Consider the following 24,900-nt stretch of genomic DNA (forward strand, 5'->3'; position numbering starts at 1 on the left):
CTTATTGGTGGATTTGCTTGCCTCAGAGATTCACAGCAGCCCTCAGTTTGGCCACTCTTGCTAGTGGCTCAAACCTGTTGTCCACTCAGCTAACCTCATCACTGGCCAGCATGGGGGAAAACGGAGAACAATCCCGCAGTCTCTGTGTCCCACCTAGTGGGTTGGGGACAGGGCAGATCCCTTTCCAATTTAGACCTTCCCTTCTGGTGTTTCTCACAGACCAGTTCAACTCCTCTTGTGTCTGATCAAGAGTTGGGGGGACGGAGGAGGGGGAACCCGGGCCCACCCTCTACACCAGGTTCCAGCCCAGGGCCCTGTGGATAGCAGCTGTCCACATGTTCCCTGTATCAGCTGTGTGACAGCTACAACTCCCTGGACTACTTCCCCATTGCCTTCCCCCCAGCACCTTCTTTATCCTCACTGCAGGATCTTCCTCCTGAACCCTGATCATGCTTGAACTCTTCACTTCTCCAGCAGCACATCTTCTCACTCCCTACTCCTGGCAACCCCCTGTGCCCCACTAACTGATGGGAGGTCCTTTTTAAACCAGGTGTCCTGATTCGCCTGCTTGCCATAATTAAATCTAGAAAGTTCTTAATTGGCTCCAGGTGTCTTGATTGGTTCTGGCAGGTTCCTGATTGCTCTAGGGCAGCCCCTGCTCTGGTCACTCAGGGAACTGTTCATCCAGTGGCCAATATATTTGCCTTCGACCAGACTCCTGTATCCTACTGGTCTGGGTCTGTGACAATATGAAATGAAGAACACTGAAATGCATCTGCCTGACATGAAAGAGGGCTACATGTCTCAGTTCTCATCCCTCAACACAGTGCTCTGTTAGGATACAATGGAGAGTGCAGAGGCTGCACAACTTGGGACCAAGAAGCATGACTCATCTCTGATTAGTACTTGTTTAGGTCTTTATATTATGGACCCAATTCAGAGGTCATGTGTAAAGTGGTGGTACAACTTAGTCTAAATTAGACTGTCTTAGACCTACTTACCCTTTTTATCCTGCACGTGAGTCATGCTGGAATGCTCCGGAAAGCTGTTCCTGTACTTTGTTTGGCACTGATGCCAAAAGCTGGCAGGATTCATAAAAGGATTACACATACACATAGACAGCAAGAATGTCTGGAGTTACATTAGTAAGGGTTTTTTAAAAAACAAACAGTGTTTAGAAGGGATATAAATTCTCATGCTTCAGAGCATGAGCCAGCCTCTAACTACGATTCTGGTACTACTGGTAACTGTAAGCTGGCACCTCCAGCCAGTGATTCGACCTGTCCTAAGGTATTCTTGTTGTTGAAATCATGTGTTCTGGAATTTTTTTTTTTAAAGGACTTGAGCACTGATTTTATCAATATGTAAAGGAATCTTCCCTTGCAGAGCAGAACTCCACCTGGACCCTAAGCATCTGAAAAGGTAGGAGGAGGATTTGCCCCATCATATTAATATAACACAGGCTCCACAGAGTGGCTGCAGAGTAATGATACAATTCTCTCATCAGAATCTCAGAACAATGAATGATGTTTTGTATCCTCTAAACTTTAGTACCAAATTGTGGCAGAATGGGTTTACTAAGGGCTAGTTTTCATGGTTTTGAATTTCCTATTCCATTTAAAGCAGATCTGACATCTCATTTTACATGTATGTGTGTGTCTGAATTTCAGCTACTGTTTTAGGATATTATACACACAAACATATGTATGTTTAGGTTCAGTTGGGTTTTCATATATTTTATTAGAAGAAAGGGTTCAGTAGTTTAATGACATAGGTACCCGACATATTCACTGGTCTAGAAGAGAATTATTATACTGGATTCTATTGCTCTTATACCCTACCTAATCAACCTACCGTTCTTCCACCTAGTATTTATACACTCAAGATACTCTTGCACATAAAATGTTCCATTTGATGTCTTTGGTTATTGTACTGAAGAATGTGATTGGACCGTTTTTATGGTTAAACACAGTTCATCTGAACGATGATTGACTCAGTTGTTCCAATGTATGGGAGTGTGCCTTCCTAAAGCCTTTAATTTAAGGGAGCAGGCTTTCTCTAGCAGATAGATTCATATAGCTGTAATAAAATATTCTGGAAGCTAAAAAAAGGACTATGTAAAGAAAGGTGACCTGGCCTTTCACTGTTCAGCAGAAGGTTTGAGATTGAGATAACTGTATTCAAAGAGCTACTGCTATGAGAACTACTCTTTCAAATAAAAAACAAAATCAAAACCACAAGTGATTTGCAAAATGCCTGAGTGTGATTAAGATGAACTGGCCGCTTACATATTGAGGGGGAGCTGGACCTTTGTCTGTGTCCCCTGATCTCCAATTATTGCACTTGTTCTGGGTCCAGCCACTGTAGCTGTTCCAATTGAGGAGGAGTCCTGAAAACATAAAAATAAGATACACAAGAAGTGAAATACATCATTTCCTAAAATAGAGGGTAAATACATCCTTTGTGAGTTTCCAAGCAAAGCCTATTTCTCAGATTTGCCACCTTACTGATATTGTATGACAGCATGGTCTTTTAGCCTCAGAAATTCCAAGAATACTTTTCAGGCCTAAAGGACAGTAGCTTGTTAACAGCATTTCCACAGGCATGTCAGAATAGTTCAGCTGTAACTTGCATATGAACCTTAAAACATTTAGAAAGCAAATCCACTTGGCTAGTTTATAAAACCAGTTCAATATTTATGCCCCCTGTAATGGTGTCTAATTTGATAAGAACATTTTTCTACTAGCTCATTTTCTTTTCCTTAACACTTTGGTTAATATTCATATATATTTCGAAAAACAGATAATTTTTCACTCACTGATGTGATCTTATTTGAATATTGCTTTTTATGGTCATGAACCTTTATCTCCTTAAAGAATGGAGACAGATGGCAGTGCAAGTGAAAACACGAGCATCAGTGTGGCTGAGTATATATAGAACTGGGCTAAGATTCAAGAGACCTTGGTTCTATTTCCTTGCTCTGTCACTAGCCTGCTGGGTGACCCTAGGCAAGTCAGCTATGTGCCTCAGTTTCCCCATCTGTAAAATGGGGATAATGATACTGGCTTCCTGCAACAGAGTGCTCTGAACCAGCACTATGGTTACTGCAAGTCAAATTAGTTTTCCCAGAGAAGGGCCTGACTGAGGGAGCTGGAGCTAATTACTAGATAAGTATGAGCTGGGGGAGCCAAGGAGCTAGTTAACCCATTAACTGGAAGAGTTGAAAGGTGCCCAGGAAGGAAGTGCAAGAAAAAGGAATGAGAGAGCGTGGGAGAGGCTAACAAGGCAAGGATAAAGGGAGTTCTCTTTTCTCTAGCAAAATGTTTGCATATCACTGTAAACAGAGTTGCTGCACAGGACTGTGAAGGGGTGGTAGATGAGATAACACAAACAATGTTGGTGTTTACAAACCAGAGGTATTAGAGCCAATTGTAGGAGAAGACAGGAGCAGAGGGCTATGCCTGTTACACATCCTTTGTTAAGTGCTTTGAGATCTACTGATGAAAAGTGCTCTATAAGAAGTAGGTATTATTTTAACTGGAAAGTTCACTGCCCTAAAGTTGTAAGGAGGTAGATCAACTTTTGATGCTACAGTGTGTTCAAGATACCTCATGATGAACGGGGTCTTACAAAAGCTCCCTCAAAGTACTGCAGGATGTACCCTTCAATGGACCTGGCATCTGCATAAATATAGTAACTACATTTTTAACTTCATTAAAGGCCTGACCCGGAGAGTTGCTGAGTGCCCACAATGCTAATTGTAGCCAAAAGCTGTGGTCTCTCGGCACCTCTCAGGATCAAAAAAGCATCACCAAACTAAATTCAGGCAACTCTAAGGTCCAAAGAACCAAATATTGAAGCATTAACATCTGTGAAATACACCATATGGATTGAAGTTATTTGAAACCATGGGTGCATATCTGTGGGAAGAATTTGGCTGTGTACTTTTAGAGGCTGCCAATATATGGAGGTTACTTACTGGTTCTTTGAGATGTGCTGTCCCTCTTTGTATTCCACACATGGGTACACATATGCAGTAGGCGCCATGTGTCTGTTGGCCTGCACATGCACCATAAATCAACTTGTGCCCCTGACCAAGGGTATGAGAGTCAGTACGGGTTGAAACCTCTCTGATTCCTTCTCTTACCGCAATCCCACAGGATCCAAAGCAGAGGGGAAGGAGGACAGGTATAGTAGAATAAGACCACACATTTCAAAGAATTTAGTTATAGTAAGTAACCTCCATTTCTTCTTTGAGTGACATGTATTCCACACGTGGGAGATTGGCAAGCAGTGCTCAGATTGGAGGTGGGTATGAGGAAGTTGGTAACAAAGATATGACACTGCAGAGCCCACTACTACATCAATAGCCAACTAAACCATAGTGTGTCAGGAATGTGTGGATAGAACTCCAGGTGTCTGCCTTGCACATGTTCTGCAGCAGAACATCAGATAGGGATGCCATGGAGGCAGCTTGTACTTACATGGAGTGAGCTGTGACTCCACCATGCCCAGGGGAGAGATTTTTGCTACTTATAGTACTCAAGGATGCATCCCAAGAGCCACTTAGAAATCCTCTGGGAGGACATGGCTTGATCGTGAGATCTCTCTCTCTCACTCCATCGCTGTTGCAATAAAAAGTCTCGGTGATTTTCTAATGGGTTTGGTTCTTTGGAGGTAGAACACCCAGGGCATGCCAAACATTGAGGGAGTGAAGTCTCTTGTCTTCAGTGGAAGTGTGGGGTTTCGGGAAAAATACAGCTAAGCGTATACTTTGATTGATGTGGAGCTTAGAAACAATCTTGGGGAGGAACTTGAGGTGTAGTCGAAGATACACCTTTTCTTTGCGAAAAACTGTTTACAGAGGGTCTGCCATAATGGTTCCAAGCTTGCTGACCTTCCTGGCCGAAGCAATAGACACTAAGAACACCACCTTTATGGACAAGTAGGTCACGGAACTTGTTGCCATAGATTCAAAAGGTGGACCTGTGAGCATCAACAGGATGAGATTAAGGTCCCATTGAGATGTACGTTTGATCACTGGTGGGAGGAGCCTCGTAAGGCCTTTCATAAACTGTACAGTAGCTGGATGAGTAAAGTGAGCCATGAGGTAAAGTGAGCCCAGATTGTGGTGCTTGATTTCTCCTGCTCCTAGATTAAAAGGTTTGGGAATGGGCAGATCCTGACTGGGGGGCGTCAGGGGTCCTTCCCCACTCTGAATCTAGGGTACAGATGTGGGGACCTGCATGAAAGACCCCCTAAGCTTATTCTTACCAGCTTAGGTTAAAAACTTCCCACGGTACAAACTTTGCCTTGGCCTTGAACAGTATGCTGCCACCACCAAGCATTTTAAACAAAGAACAGGGAAAGAGACCTCTTGGAGACGTCTTCCCCCAAAATATCCCTTCAAGCCCTACACCCCCTTTCCTGGGGAAGGCTTGATAATAACCCTCACCAATTTGTACAGGTGAACACAGACCCACACCCTTGGATCTTAAGAACAATGAAAAATCAATCAGATTCTTAAAAGAATAATTTTAATTAAAGAAAAAGTAAAAGAATCACCTCTGTAAAATCAGGATGGAAAACACTTTACAGGGTATTCAGATTCAAAACACAGAGAATCCCCCTCTGGGCAAAACCATAAAGTTACAGAAAACAGGAATAAACCTCCCTCTTAACACAGGGAAGATTCACATAAAACAAAAGATAAACTAATCTGCCCTGCCTGGCTTACCTATACTGGTTGCAATACTGGAGACTTGGATTAGGATGGGCTGGAGAAGATGGATTTCTGTCTGGCCTCTCTCAGTCCCAAGAGACTACAACCACGTAAACAAAGAGCACAAACAAAAGCCTCACCCCCCTCCCCCCAAGATTTGAAAGTATCTTGTCCCCTTATTCGTCCTTTGGGTCAGGTGCCAGCCAGGTTAGCTGAGCTTCTTAACCCTTTACAGGTAACAGGATGTTGCCTCTGGCCAGGAGGGATTTTATAGCACTGTATACAGAAAGGTGGTTACCCTTCCCTTTATATTTATGACAGGGGGGACGGGAAGCAGAGGTGAAAGTGGGCCGGTACGGTGTAGCAGTAAGAAAGTAGCCACTGGTACACAGCTGACGTTAAAGTGTTGCCATGGCAGCGCTTTAAGGACTGTACTAGCAGGGCTGCTGATAGGGGTGTGGCAGAGAAAGGGGCAGCTGCCCCGGCGATTTAAAAAGTAGGGCGTCGGCGGTTGGAACCTCGGGCCCTTTGAATCACCAATAGAGCCCCGGGTGGCGCAGGCTGGGCAGCGCTAAAAGGCTGGCTGGGGCAGGCTGGCCCCCAGGCGTGCCCATAGGCATGGGAAAAGTAGGGGTGTGGGGGGTGCTGCAGCACCCCCAGGCTTTGCGATGAGCATGGCCCCGTGCCAGGGTCCTATCTGCCAGTCTGCAGGGGGCCCTGCTGCTGCCCGGGGTCCTGGCCATGGGGCTCTGCAGCCACCCGCAGCTGTGGTCCGAACCTGGGGCGGTGAGGGGCATGGACAGGAGCGGGGACGGGGTGCAACTCAGCACACCCACCCTAAAAATTGTTCTAGCGCCACTGGCCCTGCCCCTTTCGGGGCCCAGAGTCAGGCCTCCTGCATCTTGCCCAGGGGTCCGGCAGCCCTGCATACCGGTAAGAGATTTAAGTTACTTTACTCCCCTGGTGGGAAGACATCCTTAGAAGTTCCATGAATGTCTGGGCCAGTAGCATGCTAAGAGACTGATTTAGACTTTGTTGCGACATATCTTCCCTATGATCTGTGGAAGCAGAAGAATGGAATGAAAGGCATATCTAAGGTCACTCATCCCAGACAGCAGAAGAGCATCACCCTGGGAGCTGTGACCCATGGCTCCTCTGGAACAATACAGGGGAAACTTTTTGTTTGGGACACAAAGTCTCAGTGGTGTATCCCATTGTGTAAATATTTCACTTAGGACCACATCATGGACCTCCAACTTGTGGTCAGCTAAAAAGCGTTTGCTTAGTCTGCGTACAAGGGAGTTGTGAACACCAGGAAGGTAAACAGCCTGTATTGCGATGTGGCTGCTGATGCATCAGTTTCAGAGTCTGATGGCCTCCAGGCAGAGGGGACAAGATCTCGCTCCTCTCTGTTTGTTTATATAGACCACGGTGGTGATATTGTCCATCATTATCTGCATGGAGCAAGCGAATGAACGGAAGGAAGGCCTTGAACACAAGGCAGGCCACCCTCAGTTCCAGGACGTTTATATGTAATCCGGCCTCTTGTGAGGTCCAAGTACCCTTAGCAGTGTGCTTGTCCACATGAGCACCCCACCCCAAGAGGGGTGAGAGGGCTGAAGTGATCACCCACCATGATATCTCATCTGTGCTGCTACCACAGAGAGTATTTTTATAAATACTCTGCGTGCCATTACTAGCCAAAGGAGGAGGACTTGAAACTGGAAGTGTTCCTGGTCTACCATAAAACTCAGGAACTTCCTGTGTGATGGATAGAGACACGCATCCTTCATGTCAAGAGCTGTGAACCACATCCCTTACCGATGTCAACATAAAAATCCCAAATTTTAGCTTCTGAATAAAGATGTCAAGTTGCCGAAGGTCCAGGATAGGTCTCCATCTTTTTGGGGAATTAGAAATAGAGGGATTAGAAACACCTCCCCTCCTCCCCGCAAGATACTGAGGCAGGTCACATTCTATTGCCCCTTGGTGTAAAAGGGATTCCACTTCCTATTGAAGATTCACCTTGTGAGACTGGTCCCCAAAGGGGGACTGGGACAGGAGTTTGTGTGGAGGGAAGGAGGAAAACTCTATGGAGTATCCATAATGGATAATCTCCAAAACCCAACCATCCATAGTGATCTTCCTCCAGTGGTGGGCAAAGAGTGTGAAATGGCCCCCAATGGTGAGGGGGGAAGAGGTGGGTGGCATCAGAGGTGATAGGGGGGTCTCCACCAGTATGTCAAAAATAGCCCTTGCCCAATGTTTGGGAGTGAGTAGAGGCTATGACAGTAGAGGGGTCAAGAAGCAAAGCTACTGAACCCTCTGAGGTTTGCACAAAGGCTTGGCTGGGCGCTGGTAATAAGGTGTATGAGGACGGGGTGGCTTCGGTCTGTAGGCCTGTCTCTGGTGTTTCTTCCTGAGGGCTGGAGTATAAATCCCCAGAGAATCCAGAGTCAATGTTGAGTCCTTTAAAGAATGGAGGGATTCATTCCTGGATGGTGTTCCGAACCTTCCTAGGAATCCTTGACGATTGCAGCCAAGAGTTCCTCCTCATGACTAAGCCAGTGGTCAGACTTATAGAAGCTGTGTCGGCTGCATCCACTGTGGCCTGGGGAGCTACTTTTGCCACTAGCTTTCTTCCCTCAATGAAAAGGGACTGAAACTGGGCTCTGTCCTCCATGGGAAGCTTGTCTATGAAATCTGCAAGCCTGGAATAGCTGTTAAAATCGTATTTTGCTGAGAGCGGTTGGTAATTAGTGACACAAAATGGCAGAGATCTCTGTGGAGATCATCTTCCTCCCCCTGAAGTCCAATTTCTTCAAGCCCTTATCTGATGGTCTAGCCCTTTGATAGTGTGACAGAGCCCATTCTGTAGCCACCTCTACCACCAGCGAGTCGGGGGGAGGGTTAGAGAACAAAAATTCAACTCCCTTAGCAAGAACAAAATAGTTCTTCTCGGCTCTTTTCGGTGCAGAGGCACAAGATGCTGGAGCATGTCGCACCACTCTGGCTGGTTCTAGTATGGCCTCTTTGATCAAGTGGGGCCTCCTTATTTAGTCTCCGAGGTGGCAAGATATCCAAGAGCCAGTGTTGAGGGTCCTGGATCTCCTCTAGTGGACTCTGGAGGTCATTGGCAACTCTTTGCAGTAGCTCCTGGTACTGCCAATGGTAATCTGGCAAAGATGGTGAGGAAGGAGTGTCCGCTTCATCTGGGGATGATGAGGAGACACCTGTTGGAACCGTCAGTTCCTGTGGATCAGGGTCCACCTCTTCCTCCTCGTACACCAATGGAGGAGGAAGACTGGTGAGAAGGTATGACTCTTGAGAAAAGCCTGGATGCCTGCCTTAAGGATCCCACAGACCCCAATAAGGCCAGAAAGAGGGACTGATCAGTTATGGGGGACCCTAAGGGAATCAGTACCAGCGGTCCCTGGGAGGGTTGTATTCAAAGGAATAGCGAGCGTGACTCTTTGACTGTGTGTCAGGGCCCAACTGTCTCTGCAGAAATACTGGAGCAGCTATCACCTTTGACTCATGTGGGCCTGAAAACTGCTCCTCTGGTAGCAGCAGGGCTGTTGATACCAGAATACACCTGCCATATGGCTGGAGGTGGGATGGTTCCTGGGATATCCTCCAGAGTATAACATCTCTCAGAAGACCCAGGCCAGAAAGAAGTGGAGACTGTGGATAAGGGAGGAATATATCCTCCGGTGTTATATAAATCTCCATACACCCTGGTGTCTGACTGGTTCCAGCAGTCATGTTTGATGCACTCGGTGCATCTACGGCAGCCAGATGGTCCTCAGATGAACAAGGAGGTACTTACAATGGGTCTGGATCAGCACTCACAGATGGAACCAGCCAACGTCGGTCCTTACCCTTCGGTACTGAGGTGACCAACAGAACCGGCAGATCTTTCTTTTTACGTGCTTTGCCCTCCAACCTAGGAGTCTTCAGTGGAGCCAGTTCCTTAGGTTCCAAATGTGACATCTTACCCAACTTGGACAGGCTCAGGGAGGGAGCACGTCTCTTATGGACAGTCCTCGATGGTGATCTGTCCTTATGTCTATGAGAGTGTCCGCTACTCTCATGGGAAGCCGTGGATGATGAGTACTTGTGCTAAGGCACTGGTGGCTCTGCTCCTAAGCATGTGCTTGGAGGGCATGTGCTCGTTAGTTGAGGCCAATGTATGGGGGAGGGGGCCATCCCTGGCCTGGATCGGAGAGGGGCCTCATAGTTTTCTCCTTCAGGTGCTTTCTCAGGAAAAGTTCCCAGGCTTCTCAAATTCTGGTTTGAAAGCAACAGATACTGAACTTTGCAGAGATATGAGCTTCACCCAGACAGTTGAGGTAGTGCTGATGTTTGTCGCTGATGGAGAAGAAGTGAGGGCAAGAGATGAAATTCTTGAATCCCAGGACTCTGGGCACAGTCTTGGGGAGAAAGAAAACATTCTATACTAACTATACTATGAACTTTAACTAACTATTTAGCTAAGAAGTATAACTGTTCACAAACGTCTTTACACATTGTACAGTGAACTGAAGGAGGACACAATTCTGACTCAGGCCATGCAGCGGTAAGAAGGAACTGGAGAGGCATCGAACCACACTGCCTCTTGTACCCTTGGTTGGGAGCACAAGGAGATCTATGGCACATGCACAGGCCAACAGACACAGCTTTGAATAATTTCCAGACTCAGGTGCATGCGTACCTACGTGTGAAATACAGATAGGGACCATCACTCACAGAAGAATGTGTCCAATGGTAAGCAGTGAAGCCACTTACTCAAGCTACAGGAACTCAGACAAAGCAGTAGTACTAAGAATCTCCCCCTCCTAAGGTACTGTGGGATGTTTCAAATGCACGGTTTAGTCACACTATATATGTTGTGAAGCGTGACAGAAATTATAAATACTTCCTTCAGGCTCACATTCTAAGCTTAAAACTTCCGTCAGCAATTTATGTGACCGCCATCATGGGGAAATGAGGTCAGTGTAGCAGCGCAGGAGCAGCTCACAAGACTGACAGTGGGAAGTCGGGGAGCTCAGCACCTTTGAAAACTAGGCCTCAGATATCTCATTTGAAACTGAGCATTATCCTCCAAGAAGGTACGAGCCACACAGGTATTCCAAAACAGTATGGGATTGGGCTGAGGAAAATCGGGAGGAAGGAAAAAACTGGACCTTGAAATAATTGGCTAGGCTTTGTCTCCCTTGAAATCCTTGGTAGTCTATACACTGGCAACAAATACATAAAAAATTAACCAAATTCTTATGTTTATCCGCTTCTATATTATATCTAGTAAATAAACAAATTATATTATATGCAGAGGTGGGCATACATGTTTTCTGGTGACAGTTGTTGAGGGGCATTGCTAAAGGTAATGCAGCCAATTTAAAAAATCAGTGCTGTTAGCTAATTAATCTTTCCCCAAAAAACAGAGTGGGCTGCTGGGATACCAGAGAGACAGGTAAATGCTAGAACACTGGGACACTGCATGTGAACTAGTGCTCTAGCTTTTTAAAAAAGTTTTGAGATCTGTGTTCAGAGTTGAAGGTCACGAATGCAAATGGGTTTAGAATCTTATCAGAATCCCAATTTATTTACATCAAAAAGCCACAGCTCTGTCTGGCACGATTAATCATGACTGACAACCCCTGCTCAAGAGATGACAAGAGCTGTAATAACAGGTCTTAACTGAGGAGTCTTGGTAGAGTTGTGTAAAGCAGTGGTTCTCAACCTTTCCAGACTACTGTACCCCCGTTAGGAGTCTGATTTGTCTTGTGTACTCCCAAGTTTCACCTCACTTAAAAACTACTGGATTACAAAATCAGACATAAAAATACAAAAGTGTCACAGCACACTATTACTGAAAAACTGCTTACTGTCTCATTTTTGCCATATAATTATAAATCAATTGGAATGTAAATATTGTACTTACATTTCAGTGTGTAGTATATAGAACAGTATAAGCAAGTAATTGTCTTTATGAAATTTTAGTTTTTACTGATTTTGCTACAGCTTTTTATGTAGCCTGTTGCAGTGGCAGATTTAGAGTTAGTGGGGCCCTGCGCGCAGCTTCATTTTCGGCGGACCCAGCCAAGAAAAAGAACATTTTCTCTTATCTCCCCCTGCTTTTTTCATTCTTTTTTCTTCATCCTCCTCCTATATTATAAGTAATAGGAAGTAAATGACAAATTGAGATACTTTGATTGGAGCAGGGGGTTGGGATGAAGGAGGGGGTGTGGGGGTCGGGCTCTGGGAGGGAGTTTGGGTGCAGGGTGCGGGACGCAGGTTGCCCATCACTGATCTGCACAAATGGATATATATCTACAGTTTATGGAGAAACTGTAGGTCATGCATCGTGATAACCACAGCCTGGTTTACATGACGCAGAGTTTGTGCAGTTCACAAATATTCTGCATAGATTTTCCAAAAATTCCAGATGTCTTTTAACAGATAATAAAATATTGATGTAATTTGGTAAGTGAGAAAAGTAGAAATGTTATTTGTACATATATGTTGATTCATCTTAAGGCATATATTACTGTTTAACTAAAAGCTTTCAAGGTCACTTGCACACTATAGAATGTTAGAGCAAGCACAAGTCTGTCTTGTGATGACAGGAGACTGTCTTGGTAGTTCTGGTGGTGTAGAGTTTTGTGAGTCTATTTCAGTATCTACCGGTCACTCGTCTGCCTATGTGCCTTGTGGGTACTGCTGATCAAGTCTCAGCAAAGTGTGTATATCATCCTCTGCATTCATGTTTTTGTCTGGCATATGCAGTGGATGAATGTATTTGCAGTTTCAGTAAAATATATGTCCATCTACTGCTGCATGATGTGAATGAGGATTTATCTTTACCTGTCCAACACCGGTAGCTTGCTTCCAAGTGCATGATTTGTTCTGAGGAAATAATTTGATCCTCTCAGGATCTCCCAGTTGTAGTTCTGAGTGGTCTTTATCTTCGCAGTTATAGCAGGATTTGGCTTTTGCATGTGTGTCTTCTTTTTTGTTCATAACTCCTTCTACTCCTGGTTGTTGGGGCTATAGGCACCAAAGTATGCTTGAGTCTTGACATCAAACATTGTACCAGGCTGCTGTGAATGACTTCTGGGAGGGGCTTCTCCATTTAAGAATGGCCTGCCATATATTTTCTTTGCTTTTGCAGCTCTCTTTTAAAAAGTCTTAGCAATTTTAACTGCCGGTTCAGCTTTGCTCTTTGGCTGGCTGTGGTATGATAATGATGTCATGTGACTAAATTCCCATTTCTGGATAAATTGCCCAAACTCACTGCAAGTGAACTTGCGTCCATTGTCTGGAGCTATACAGTTTAGGATACCATGAAATGCTTCATTGCTTTGCCTATGATGGCTGCTGAGGTAGTGTCTCATAGACTCATAGATATTAAGGTCAGAAGGGACCATTATGATCATCTAGTCTGACCTCCTGCACAATGCAGGACACGGAATCTCACCCACCCACTCCTGCAATAAACCTCTCACCTATGTCTGAGCTATTGAAGTCCTCAAATCATGGTTTAAAGTCTTCAAGGTACAGAAAATCCTCCAGCAAGTGCCCCATGCTACAAAGGAAGGTGAAAACCCCCCAGGGTCTCTTCCAATCTGCCCTGGAGGAAAATTCCTTCCCGACCCCAAATATGGTGATCAGCTGAACCTTGAGCATGTGGGCAAGATTCACCAGCCAGATACCGAGGAAAGAATTCTCTGTAGTAACTCAGATTCCACCCCATCCCATTGGGCCTATTTACCATGAATAGTTAAAGATCAATTAATTGCCAAAATCATGTTATCCCATCATACCATCTCCTCCATAAACTTAACGAGTTTAATCTTGAAGCCAGATAGGTCTTTTGCCCCCACTGCTTCCCTTGGAAGGCTATTCCAAAACTTCACTCCTCTGATGGTTAGAAACTGTCATCTAATTTCAAGTCTAAACTTCCCAATGGCCAGTTTATATCTATTTGTTCTTGTGTCCACATTGGTACTGAGCTTATATAATTCCTCTCCCTCTCCGGCATTTATCCCTCTGATATATTTATAGAGAGCAATCATATCTCCCCTCAGCCTTCTTTTGGTTAGGCTAAACAAGCCAAGCTCCTTGAGTCTCCTTTCATAAGACAGGTTTTCCATTCCTCGGATCATCCTAGTAGCCCTTCTCTGTACCTATTCAAGTTTGAATTCATCCTTCTTCAACATGGGAGACCAGAACTGCAGACAGTATTCCAGATGAGGTCTCACCAGTGCCTTGTATAACGGTACTAACACCTCCTTATCTCTACTGGAAATAGCTCGCCTGATGCATCTGAAGACCGCATTAGCTTTTTTCACGGCCATATCACATAGTCATCCTGTGGTCAACCAATACTCCAAGGTCCTTCTCCTTCTCTGTTACTTCCAAGTGATGCGTCCCCACCTTATAACTAAAATTCTTGTTATTAATCCCTAAATGCATGACCTTACACTTCTCACTATTAAATTTCATCCTATTGCTATTACTCCAGTTTACAAGGTCATCCAGATCCTCCTGTATGATATCCGGTCCTTCTCTAAATTGGCAATATCTCCCAGCTTTGTATCATCCACAAACTTTATTAGCACACTCCCACTTTTTGTGCCTAGGTCAATAATAAAAAGATTGGTCCCAAAACCGATCCCTGAGGAACTCCACTGGTAACCTCCCTCCAGTCTGACAGTTCACCTTTCAGTATGACCCGCTGTAGTCTCCCTTTTAACCAATTCCTTATCCACCTTTCAATTTTCATATTGATCCCCATCTTTTCCAATTTAACTAATAATTCCCCATGTGGCACGGTATCAAACGCCTTACTGAAATCTAGGTAAATTAGATCCATTGCATTTCCTTTGTCTAAAATATCTGTTACTTTCTCAAAGAAGGAGATCAGATTGGTTTGGCACGATCTACCTTTTGTAAAACTATGTTGTATTTTATCCCATTTACCATTGATCTCAATGTCCTTAACTACTTTCTCCTTCAAATTTTTTTCCAAGACCTTGCATACTACAGATGTCAAACTAACAGGCCTGTAGTTACCCGCATCACTTTTTTTTCCTTTCTTAAAAATAGGAACTATGTTAGCAATTCTCCACTCGTATGGTACAACCCCTGAGTTTACAGATTCATTACAAAATTCTTGCTAATGGGCTTGCAATTTTATGTGCCAATTCCTTTAATATTCTTGGATGAAGATTATCTGAGCCCCCCGATTTAGTCCCATTAAGCTGTTCGAGTTTTGCTTCTACCTCAGAAATGGTAATATCTGCCTCCATATCCTCATTCCCATTTGGCATGCTACCACTATCCCTAAGATCTTCATTAGTCTTATTAAAGACTGAGGCAAAGTATTTGTTTAGATATTGGGCCATGCCTAGATTATCCTTAACCTCCACTCCATCCTCAGTGTTTAGCGGTCCCACTTCTTTCTTTCTTTCTTTCTTTCTTTGTTTTCTTCTTACTTATATGGCTATAGAACCTTTTACTATTGGTTTTAATTCTCTTTGCAAGGTCCAACTCTACTTGACTTTTAGCCTGTCTCACTTTATCCCTACATGTTCTGGCCTCAATAAGGTAGCTTTCTTTGCTGATCCCTCCCATCTTCCACTCCCTGTATGCTTTCTGCTTTTTCTTAATCACCTCTCTGAGATGCTTGCTCATCCAGCTTGGTCTACAACTCCTGCCTATGAATTTTTTCCCCTTTCTTGGGATGCAGGCTTCCGATAGCTTCTGCAGCTTTGACTTAAAGTAATCCCAGGCCTCCTCTGCCTTTAGATTCACAAATTCTTCAGTCCAATCCACTTCCCTATCTAATTTCCTTAATTTTTGAAAGTCAGCCCTTTTGAGATCAAAAACCCTAGTCGCAGATTTATTTTTGTTTATCCTTCCATTCAGTTTGAACTGAATTAGTTCATGATTGTCCCCTACAACCATTTCTTCTATGAGGTCCTCACTACTCACCAAAACCAAATCTAAAACGGCATCCCCTCTAGTCGGTTCAGCAACTACTTGATGAAGAAATCCATCAGCTATCGCATATAGGAAAATCTGAGCCCTATCATCTGCCAGTTCATCCAATTTCCAGAAGGCTGAATAGTAGTCTACAGTAATGAGATAGTTTCTATGGTTTGCTATGAAATGGCCCATTCCTACTTGGCTCCAAGGACTATTGGGAATGCTATTTATTTTCATTGTCTCTTTTTCCTGATTGGCCTGCATTTCCCCACATGTATCACAACTCCACATCAGGTCTCTGATAGTCTCTGATATCATGTTTGGCCAGTATGTGGCATCTTCGGCTTTCCAGAGACATGTTGCTATTCCAGAATGTTTCCAGTGACTCCATACATAATCACACGATAATGCCCCCTATTGGGAAGCTATTTATTGAAATAGTGGTAGTAGTGTTTTGATCTGGAGGCTGCTCCTAGAAACGGGACTGAGATCACTAACCCATACCAAAACTGATAAGCCGCTAAACAGCTTGAAGATGACTAGCACCCTATACAGTCTTTAAACTCGCAATCTAGAATTAAGGGACTTCCTTTCCTATAACCCATTCTCTGAGCCAAATAATGCCCCATGTTTGCTGTATTTAACAAAAAGCTGTGAAATAGCAAATAGTTATTTTCTTTTAAATGACAGCTGATTCTTCTGAAGTAATGTACAGCTGGCCAGCAGATTAGAAAGGAGACTGCACAACTGGGTGCTGAAGAACATCTTTGATGCTGCACACCTGTGGGTGGCTCATTGTGCTCTATTAGTATCACCTCTGTGCTACTGTAGGTCTAAACCCTGAGAAATAGTAGGAAGACTGCAATGAGAAAGATACACACAGGCAGAGAGAGGCTGAGCAAAGGAATTCTCAGTCACAGCACATGGTTCAAGGCCTTCTCACCCATGTAGACATCTTGTGCTTGGTTAATCTGGGGAACTGGAGTAGAGGGACAGCTGACATTGCTGAGTTTGGCTCTTGGATTTCCATGTGGGCAGATCCAATGGCCCCAACATGCCCACCTTTCTTCTGCACCACACTGCAGTGTACAGACAGGGCTGGACTGGGACATAGGTACTATAGCCCGTGCCTAGGAGCTCTGACTCCTGGAGTTGTGGGATGATGTCACCATTTCACTTTTCATTAGAAAACAAAACACATTTCTAGCTCTTGTGGTTGCACAGAAAACCTTGAAAACATAAAGCAAGTGTAATCAATGCAGAGATACCTACCTGATGCTACAGACAGCCTGAAACAACAGTTTTGAGGCATATGAATTGTCCCTTTCATATTCATGGGCTATTAAATCTGAAAGCCACTGGTCTGGTCAATCCCCTGCTGACAACACTGCGAAGTGGAACGTATGTAGCCCTCGCAGCTGCTACCCCTTCACAGCTATGCTCTGCTAGTGTCAGCAGGGGCACCCACACCAATCCCATTTCCTCAGCCTGCAACAAGTGCAAAAAAGGAGAAGTAGAGCCAGGGACAAGGAAGGGGGTTCCATGTGCAAGTGTGGCTGGGGTCTTGGATTGCCTTAATCCAACTCTGATGACAGAGGAATCCTCTATGGCAAGGAAATGAACAGTCCCACTGTCTGGCCCTCCAATGTGGCAGAAAAGAAACATTCTTGGTGTCCTTTTTAGATGCCTAAATATGTAATGACATTGCAAATGGTTATAGCCTAATATGAAATTTGGAGGTTAAGATATTATGAATCCACATCTACCTGACAAAATGGAACATTCCAGATGATTGGTCATTCTTAGGGTCAGAATCTGCCATCAGGTATGAATAAGTGACGCCCACGAAAGTGAGTGGGAACTGTACATGTGTATCTGAAGGCTCATTCTATCTCTCTTTATCCATTGAATAGAAAGTAATATTTACAAAAGTCCTACATCAGCGTCAAACAAAGGGCATCTGAATATATATTTAATTACATTTATATTACAGTTCATAGCTTGAACTCCTGAGTAAATAATACACTAGAGACGTGTTGCCTTTTGTGTCCATTCCTGTATAGATGTATATATTTTGAAAGCTACTAAAACTACAAAAAGTTACATTAAACTAATACTGAAGGGCTGACAAGCCCACAGAGACCAAGTAAAGACCATCAATCAGGGCAGAAACTTCATCCCAAACCTATTTTCCTGGTGCTTTCCCTTCCACTCCCTTCCAACAGCATGACAACTGGCAGGCAAGTTTTCCATCCTGAATTCTCTTTTCTCTGTCTTTTTTACGTTTAAGTCAGATCTTCACTATTACTTTAATGCTGTTTTTGATGGTTAAATTTTAGAAGACTTTATGCCTTCGGGGAATAAGAGCCTCTTGGTGGGGCATGAGAATTATGAAGACACTGATAAAACTAGGGACAGAGTACAGAAGTTTTGCAAGTTGCAGCCTTTGCAGAAAAATGTTATCGTCAATAATATCAACCAGAAATCTTGATTCTGACTTCAAAGCAAATCCAGCACAGTCTCACTGCAGGGCATTTGCCACATTCATTAATTCAAAGGAAAATGTCTTTTAATGTTTTTGAATGCATCTTTACATCTTATTTCCAAGGCTTCTTTTTACTTCTGTATAATAAGGGAGAAACACTCAGATATTCAACACACACATTAATACACCATCCTCCTGAAATATTCCAGCTAGAAAACAGGCTAATGGTCCTTGAGATTCATGCTACTCATTTCTCTAATTCACTGACTCCATAAAACAATGACTCTGGCAATCACCGTAGGCCTTAATGTTCCTAGAAATAACACACTTAATAATAATGCACTTGATGCACGGCAGTGCTACTGATTATTGACGAAAAATTTTCTAGCAAGATCAAGTGGCCTCATGAAATGTTAATTACCAAAGTGGGAGCTAAAAGGATGTTACCAGTTCCAGAAAAAAAAGACTTTTTCCTTTTATAATGGTATAGGTGTAAAAAACAAACATACACAAACAATTACAGCTGCAGCTGGGCAAATGCCACCTACTACCTGTCTTCTACAAATACTGTAGCTGATATTATTTAATTATCATTTACTTAGTGCCTTATGTAGCCCACAAAATTACAGACTTTAGGCACTTAAGCCCCCAAAGGCAGTGCATGGGTGGAGGTACAGCTGAGCACTAGGTCCGCATATTCTCACACCAAGTTGGCTTTGGTTCAAAATGGGACACCCCCCCCCCCATCCCTGTTCCATAAATGTGAATAATGAAGCTGATCAGAGGTGGAGAATTCATGTAAACAAGGCCCCTTAGCCTCCACTTACCGCTACACCTTATTCTAAAGACAGCTTTGGGTTCAGAAGAACCTATTTTTGTCAACTTCATACATGAACACACTATGCATTAACATCAACGGGAACTCTATCCATAGACTAAGTGCAGGATATATTGCTGGCCATTCTGGTATGAAATTTCCTAGGCCTCTAAAACGAATTATTTAGAGTCATTCCCTATAAGATCTACAGTACATTTTAATCAGTTTTCTACACATCCCCCCATTTCTATTTCAAAGTACCCCTTTCAGCAGTTAGCACTAGTGTTCTAGTCTCCCCTGAATGTTATTCAAGGAATATGTATCTGTCCAGTGTCTGGCACAAGGGGGCCTTAATCACTTCTGGGGCCTCTAAGTGCTACTGCAATATAAATATTACATAAACAAACAAACAATAAGAAAAGAGTATATTGTTTTTCCTAAAACATTGTGCATACACATATTATATGGTGGAAGGACAGGATGTTCTGGTGCATTGTAAAACGTAGCCCCTAGCTTGCATATTTATATGCTCCTGATTCTCCAATATCAGAAGCTGATTGGCAGGTAACGTAAATCACCAAGATTAATCTGCACAAAATGATTCCAGTGGTAAAAGGTTTTGGGGTTTCTACCCTGTTGAGAACCTGGGAAAAAATGATCTTTTATTTGTTTTATTTTGCTAGTTTTGCAGGAATGAGATTTCTGCACAGTTCAATAAAACTCAAATATTTCATAAAGCATATGATTTTTTAGCTAGCTAGAGTATACAACTAAGTTTTTGGCTTCTTGAAAAATCTTTCAAACTATACTGATGCTAAACATATAGATTGAAAGGAGTATAACAACTATTTAAACCGGTCATTTCTTTAGGATGACTGCTTTGTATTGGGTTCTGATTAGCTTATAGAACAAGCCTAGAGAATCAGTCAAATAACACATCTTTAGATTACAAAAGCTTTGAAGAGAAATGTAATACTCCAGGGAGTATAGCGCATGCTAACAAGCCTTTTAAATTCTGTTGGTATTTTAAAAAATATACTTTGATAATACAGCACACACATGTGCATGTGTGTGCAAACCCCCATAAAACTCTGTGCTTTAAGACAAGCAAGAAGTCACAAGATTTGTTGATGATGTACTTTAAATAGAGATGGGCTGAGAAGGCAGTTTTTGGCTCCAGTTCCAGATATTTTTAGCCTACGGTTTCATGGTATATAAAGGCTAAGATTAAACTATGACAAAAACTCTCATGCTCTCTCCAATTTTTTGCTCCAATCGATATCACCTGATTTCTGTCATCTAGAATGGTGGAATTCTCATAAGATCAGTTGTTCTTGTGAAATTTCAGTTATCTTTAGGCAAAATCTCAGGAAAACTGTTCTGGTCAGTCTCTGTTCACAGCTGAACCGGGTAGTAGGTCCTATACAGTTTTGGATTTGACCTCAAACCAAAACTGGGGAGAGGGTTGAATTTCCCTTCCCCAGTCTTGCCCCCCTCACACACAAATCCAAGGTTAAGATTCAAGGTTCTGCTCTTGGCCCAACTCTGATTTTAAATATAATCCATATGCTTCCCACAGTCAGCTCTCCCATATTACCTGTCAGACTCAACAGTTTGCAACTTTAAAAGTGCTCTATGTTTACATTTTCTCAGCTAAAATTCAACACTTGCAAATGATTTATACAGAGAGACAGTCATTTCAAGGGGATTCTTTTGTTTTCAAATACTGTCACAGTTTTAGGTTTAAGAGTATGTGCCAAGACTCATTCTTCTTGGCCTGTCCAGAATGCGTGGCGCGCAGTTAGAATACCTGCTCTTTCACACAAAGAATTACAAATGGATTTCCCATACAAGGTAAGAAGTGTTCAAAATACAGATACAAAGCTCTCGCAACCTTTCCTCCTCACTCAGACGCTAAGCTAGTGTGCACAAAGCCATGCTTCATTATTCATGAGATGCATTTTCTGTCAAAAACCAGGAGACCTGGAGCAGGGCTGACCTATGACCTTTCCAAAAGCAGGGAAGAATAATTCATAATGGGTGAAAATGGAAGCAAGATGAGACATCTGAGGCTTAAGCACAAACAGTGTGCCACGAGACTTTGTCAGCTGTCCAGGGCATCTCAGTTATGGACAGCTCCTCTGCACCAGTTACCTATTCAACTTCAGTTTTATCACAGGCCTGCAGCGTTACTACATTTTCAATAAAAATTCATTTCACAAGCATGTCAGAACATTCTGCATGATGGACAGCCACCATTACCTTTTCAATGGCAGTTCTTATGTTTAATGGTGTACACGCAGCATGCAGGAATCAAGCATACTACATGCAAATTCTCTTGAAAGCAAATGAAATGGAGATCAAAGCAACGCTTTTTGCAACAGAAATGCTTTGTTTCTAGCTATTATTGTTTTCTAATATGTGCTGTGTTTGTGTTATTTTTTTCCAGCTGCTGTGGTTTGAAGCTCATAATTTTACCTCCAAGCATCTCTAAGTTTTTAGTAAATGAAAGGCCACCACTCATTTCCAAATAAATTCAAAATAGTATAAGAAACCTATACACAAAGTATTAGCTAGTGGGAAGCAGCTGAGTTGGTACCACTTGTATAACAATGAACAAGTTAGTAAAGCTTGCAGTCTTCAATTGTTAGTTAAATGGTATGTAGAAATGCTTTTATTGTATGTGATATCATACTCTGATTTTGTCCCGATACATATCACTGTTGAACAGGTACAATATGTGCCTTTCTGGACAATGAGTGGCTTATAATAATGTAGCAACTTACAGAGGAACAAAAACCATGTCAAAACAACATGAAGGGTCTGGTTTAAATCAACAGAAGCCACAACATTTTGGTATTAGTGAAATGTAAAGGTCATTTTTATAATACTGTTTTTTAAAATACTTTTATAATACAGCAGTGCTTTATATTTGTGGGCAAGTATGTGTTAAAAAGTATATGCAATGCTGTGAAAAGGTAAAGAAAAATATTGCAGTGAACTAAATATCAATCCTAGTATAAAGACAAGGTAAGTGAAGTAACCTTTGATTGGATGAACTTTCTGTTGGTGAAAGAGACAAGGTTTTGAACTACACAGAGCTCTTCTTCAAGTCTGGGAAAGCTATTCAGAGGATATGGCTACATTGCAATTAAACATCCGTGGCTGGCCCTTGTCAGTTGACTCAGGCTTACAGGGCTTGGGCTATGGGGTTGTTTGATTGAGGTATAGACATTTGGGCTCAGGCTGGGGCCTGGTCACTGGGACTCTCCCCCATCAGAGGGTTCCAGAGTCCAGGCTCCAACCTAAGCCTGAACATCTGCACCGCAATTAAATAGTCCTATGGCCCAAGCCCCGTGAACCTGAGTCAGATGACACTGGCCAGCCACAGCTGTTTAACTGCAGGGTAGACATACCCAGAGTGTCACAATTAAATACAAGGTGGAATAGATTGTTTAGCATAAGTAGTTAGCACTTATCCTAAGTGACAATTCAAGGAGAAGTGGCCGGCTAACACCCCTGCAATCATAGGACAAAAAAGGAGGATTAGTAGGTTGCAGATTGTTGGAATAAGCCTTAAATCCAGTGTCTTTATTAAGACCATGACTTTTAGTATCCAGCAAAGTAAAGTAATTAATTTGAACTCCCAGGCCTGTATTTTGAAGGTGTTGTACAGATTTCCTTTGAGGATGAGGACTGAGAGATCAGATATGGAGTGACTGTTTTGTGAAAAGTGTTCGCCCATGGGTGATAGGTGGTTTTGTCTTTTTTATCATTTTGCTGGGTGATTTCATTAGCGAGCATAGTGATTGTCTGGTTTCATCCACATAGTTGTTATTGGGGCATTTAGTGCATTGGATGAGGTACACCGCATGTTGTATGGTAGGCATGTGTAGAACCTATGGATCTTGAAAGGTGTGTTCTTGGGAGTACTGATCATTGTTGCAGTGGAGAGATGTCTGGAGGTTTTGAATCTTCTGTTCTGGCGGGATGTGATGCAACTTTGAGTTGGTGTGGCCTGGTCTGTGAGGAGCTTGCTTCTGATGATGAGCTTGGGGGATGGGGGGTTGTGTAAAGGGCAGAGAGGGGGTTCCGGGAAATATTTCTTTCAGGATGAGGTCCCCAATGGGTATGGGTTGTAATTGTTTAATGATACCCTGTATGGGTTCCAGTGTGGGGTGGCAGGTGACAACTAAGGATGTGCAGTCAACGGTCCCCCCCCACCGTATTGAAGCAAGTTCTCTTGGGGTATTTGGGTGGCCCATTCCATGATGAGAGCTCCTTTTTTGGTGAAGCATTTTTGTTTGGTGAAGGCAGTTTTAAGTCTGTTAAGGCGTGTATCCCAGACTTTCTCCTCAGAGCGTACTTTGTGGTATCTGAGTGCCTGGCTGTAGGTAACAGATGTGTGGTGATCTGTGGGTTTCTTGTGTATAGTTGTTTTTAGGGTTCTATTGTTGAAGCTGATTCCATTGTGGTGTCCAGGAAGCTGATGCTGGTGCAGGAGTGTTCTAGAGAGAGTTTAATGGCTGGGTGGTGATTGAAGTTGTGGTAGAAATCTATGAGGGAGTTTAGGTTGTCTGTCCAGCGGATAAAAATATCATCAATGTGTCTCGGGTATATCTTCTACAACACTTGCATGGCTGCACTGTACCACAGCACTGATTGTGCCTTTAAGTACACACACTGATTGCACTGTGTCCACACCACAGGGCTAGATTATGATCCCTTTATTCACAGTGAACAGTACCTTATTCCACCATAGTTGCAAAGAAGTCAAATGGAATACTGGTGGAGTAGGATATTAGTGTGAATAAGCGCATTGCAATCTGGCCCTTAATGATTTGGAAACAAACATTTTGTTAGAAAAGATTTTCAGTCACTTTTAAGGCTAAAAGTATTTCTTGCTCTCACCCATTGTACCTAAGTACTGCAGTGATTTTTCAGCAGGGTGGAATTTTACAGACAAATTCTACTCAAAAAGGGGTAGGTTAAGGATGGTCATTGTGTTTAAGTTTTAATTTCCTGGGTTATTAGTTCAGGACAAATTATTATTTTAATGGTGTGTGTGTGAATTTCTTTTTGATTAATTCAATTAATTAAAAAAAATGATAAACTGTGACCTCTCTGGAAAGTCATTTCTACATTAACTAAAATTTGTGTGATTTATCTGATATGTTAAGGTCCCTGATCCATGTTTAGTACTTAGTGTTATTTTACTGATGGAGCTGTCACAATTTATCATGGCATAACTACATATTTTGGCACAGTACTGCATTGTGTGGGCCATAGTCTCATCTCCATTCTTCAGCCTAGAATGGAACAGAGTGGGCAGAATTTACAAGGTTCTGGAGAGGGCAGGTGAAGGTGAAATGCAGCTACAAATTTGATCCTCCCTTACACTGAGACTCCCTCAGCCCTACTTACTCTATTGATGCTTAAAGGGAAGCTAAACTGTAACTTACACATCCAGAACGTGGAAGATGGTGTAAGACGGTACATGTTAGAGTAAGGTGGAGGCTATGTCAGCTTACATCTTCCAGCTCCTCGACTTGTAAATTACAACAAGTGAGACTCTCTTACACATTGAGGGAGTGGCTACACGTAGCTCTAAGGATGTGTGAGTCTAACATACACATTATCCACATCACTTGTGAGTTTGGCTCCTGTCCCTGGCTTATCAGATCCCTGCCAGTCCTATGTAGGATGTACCTCAAAAAGTTTCTCTCCGACTTCTGAGGAGTTTTCAGGAAATTTTGCCTGGGCTCCCCCCACTATTACACGTGAAGGGAGGATGTGACTGAAATCAGTCAGTATGCTTATTATTGCATCCTGTCATAGTCTCTGACTAGTAGTTACTTGGCAAACACAGTATTGTTAAATCAC

General features: G+C 43.0%; 1 protein-coding gene across 4 annotated transcripts in view; it reads right to left on the bottom strand.

The window, feature by feature from the left end:
* Positions 1-24,900, bottom strand: part of SH3RF3 (SH3 domain containing ring finger 3) — a 383,494-nt gene that overhangs the window by 56,049 nt on the left and 302,545 nt on the right. For all 4 annotated transcript variants that reach the window (XM_073350770.2, XM_073350759.2, XM_073350780.2 and 1 more), the window contains one exon: positions 2,289-2,389. In XM_073350770.2, the coding sequence (XP_073206871.2) occupies positions 2,289-2,389 (101 nt within the window). The remainder of the gene's footprint in view (positions 1-2,288; positions 2,390-24,900) is intronic.

The sequence above is a fragment of the Lepidochelys kempii genome, chromosome 1 (genome assembly GCF_965140285.1).
Source record: "Lepidochelys kempii isolate rLepKem1 chromosome 1, rLepKem1.hap1, whole genome shotgun sequence".
NCBI classification, from domain to species: Eukaryota; Metazoa; Chordata; order Testudines; family Cheloniidae; genus Lepidochelys; species Lepidochelys kempii.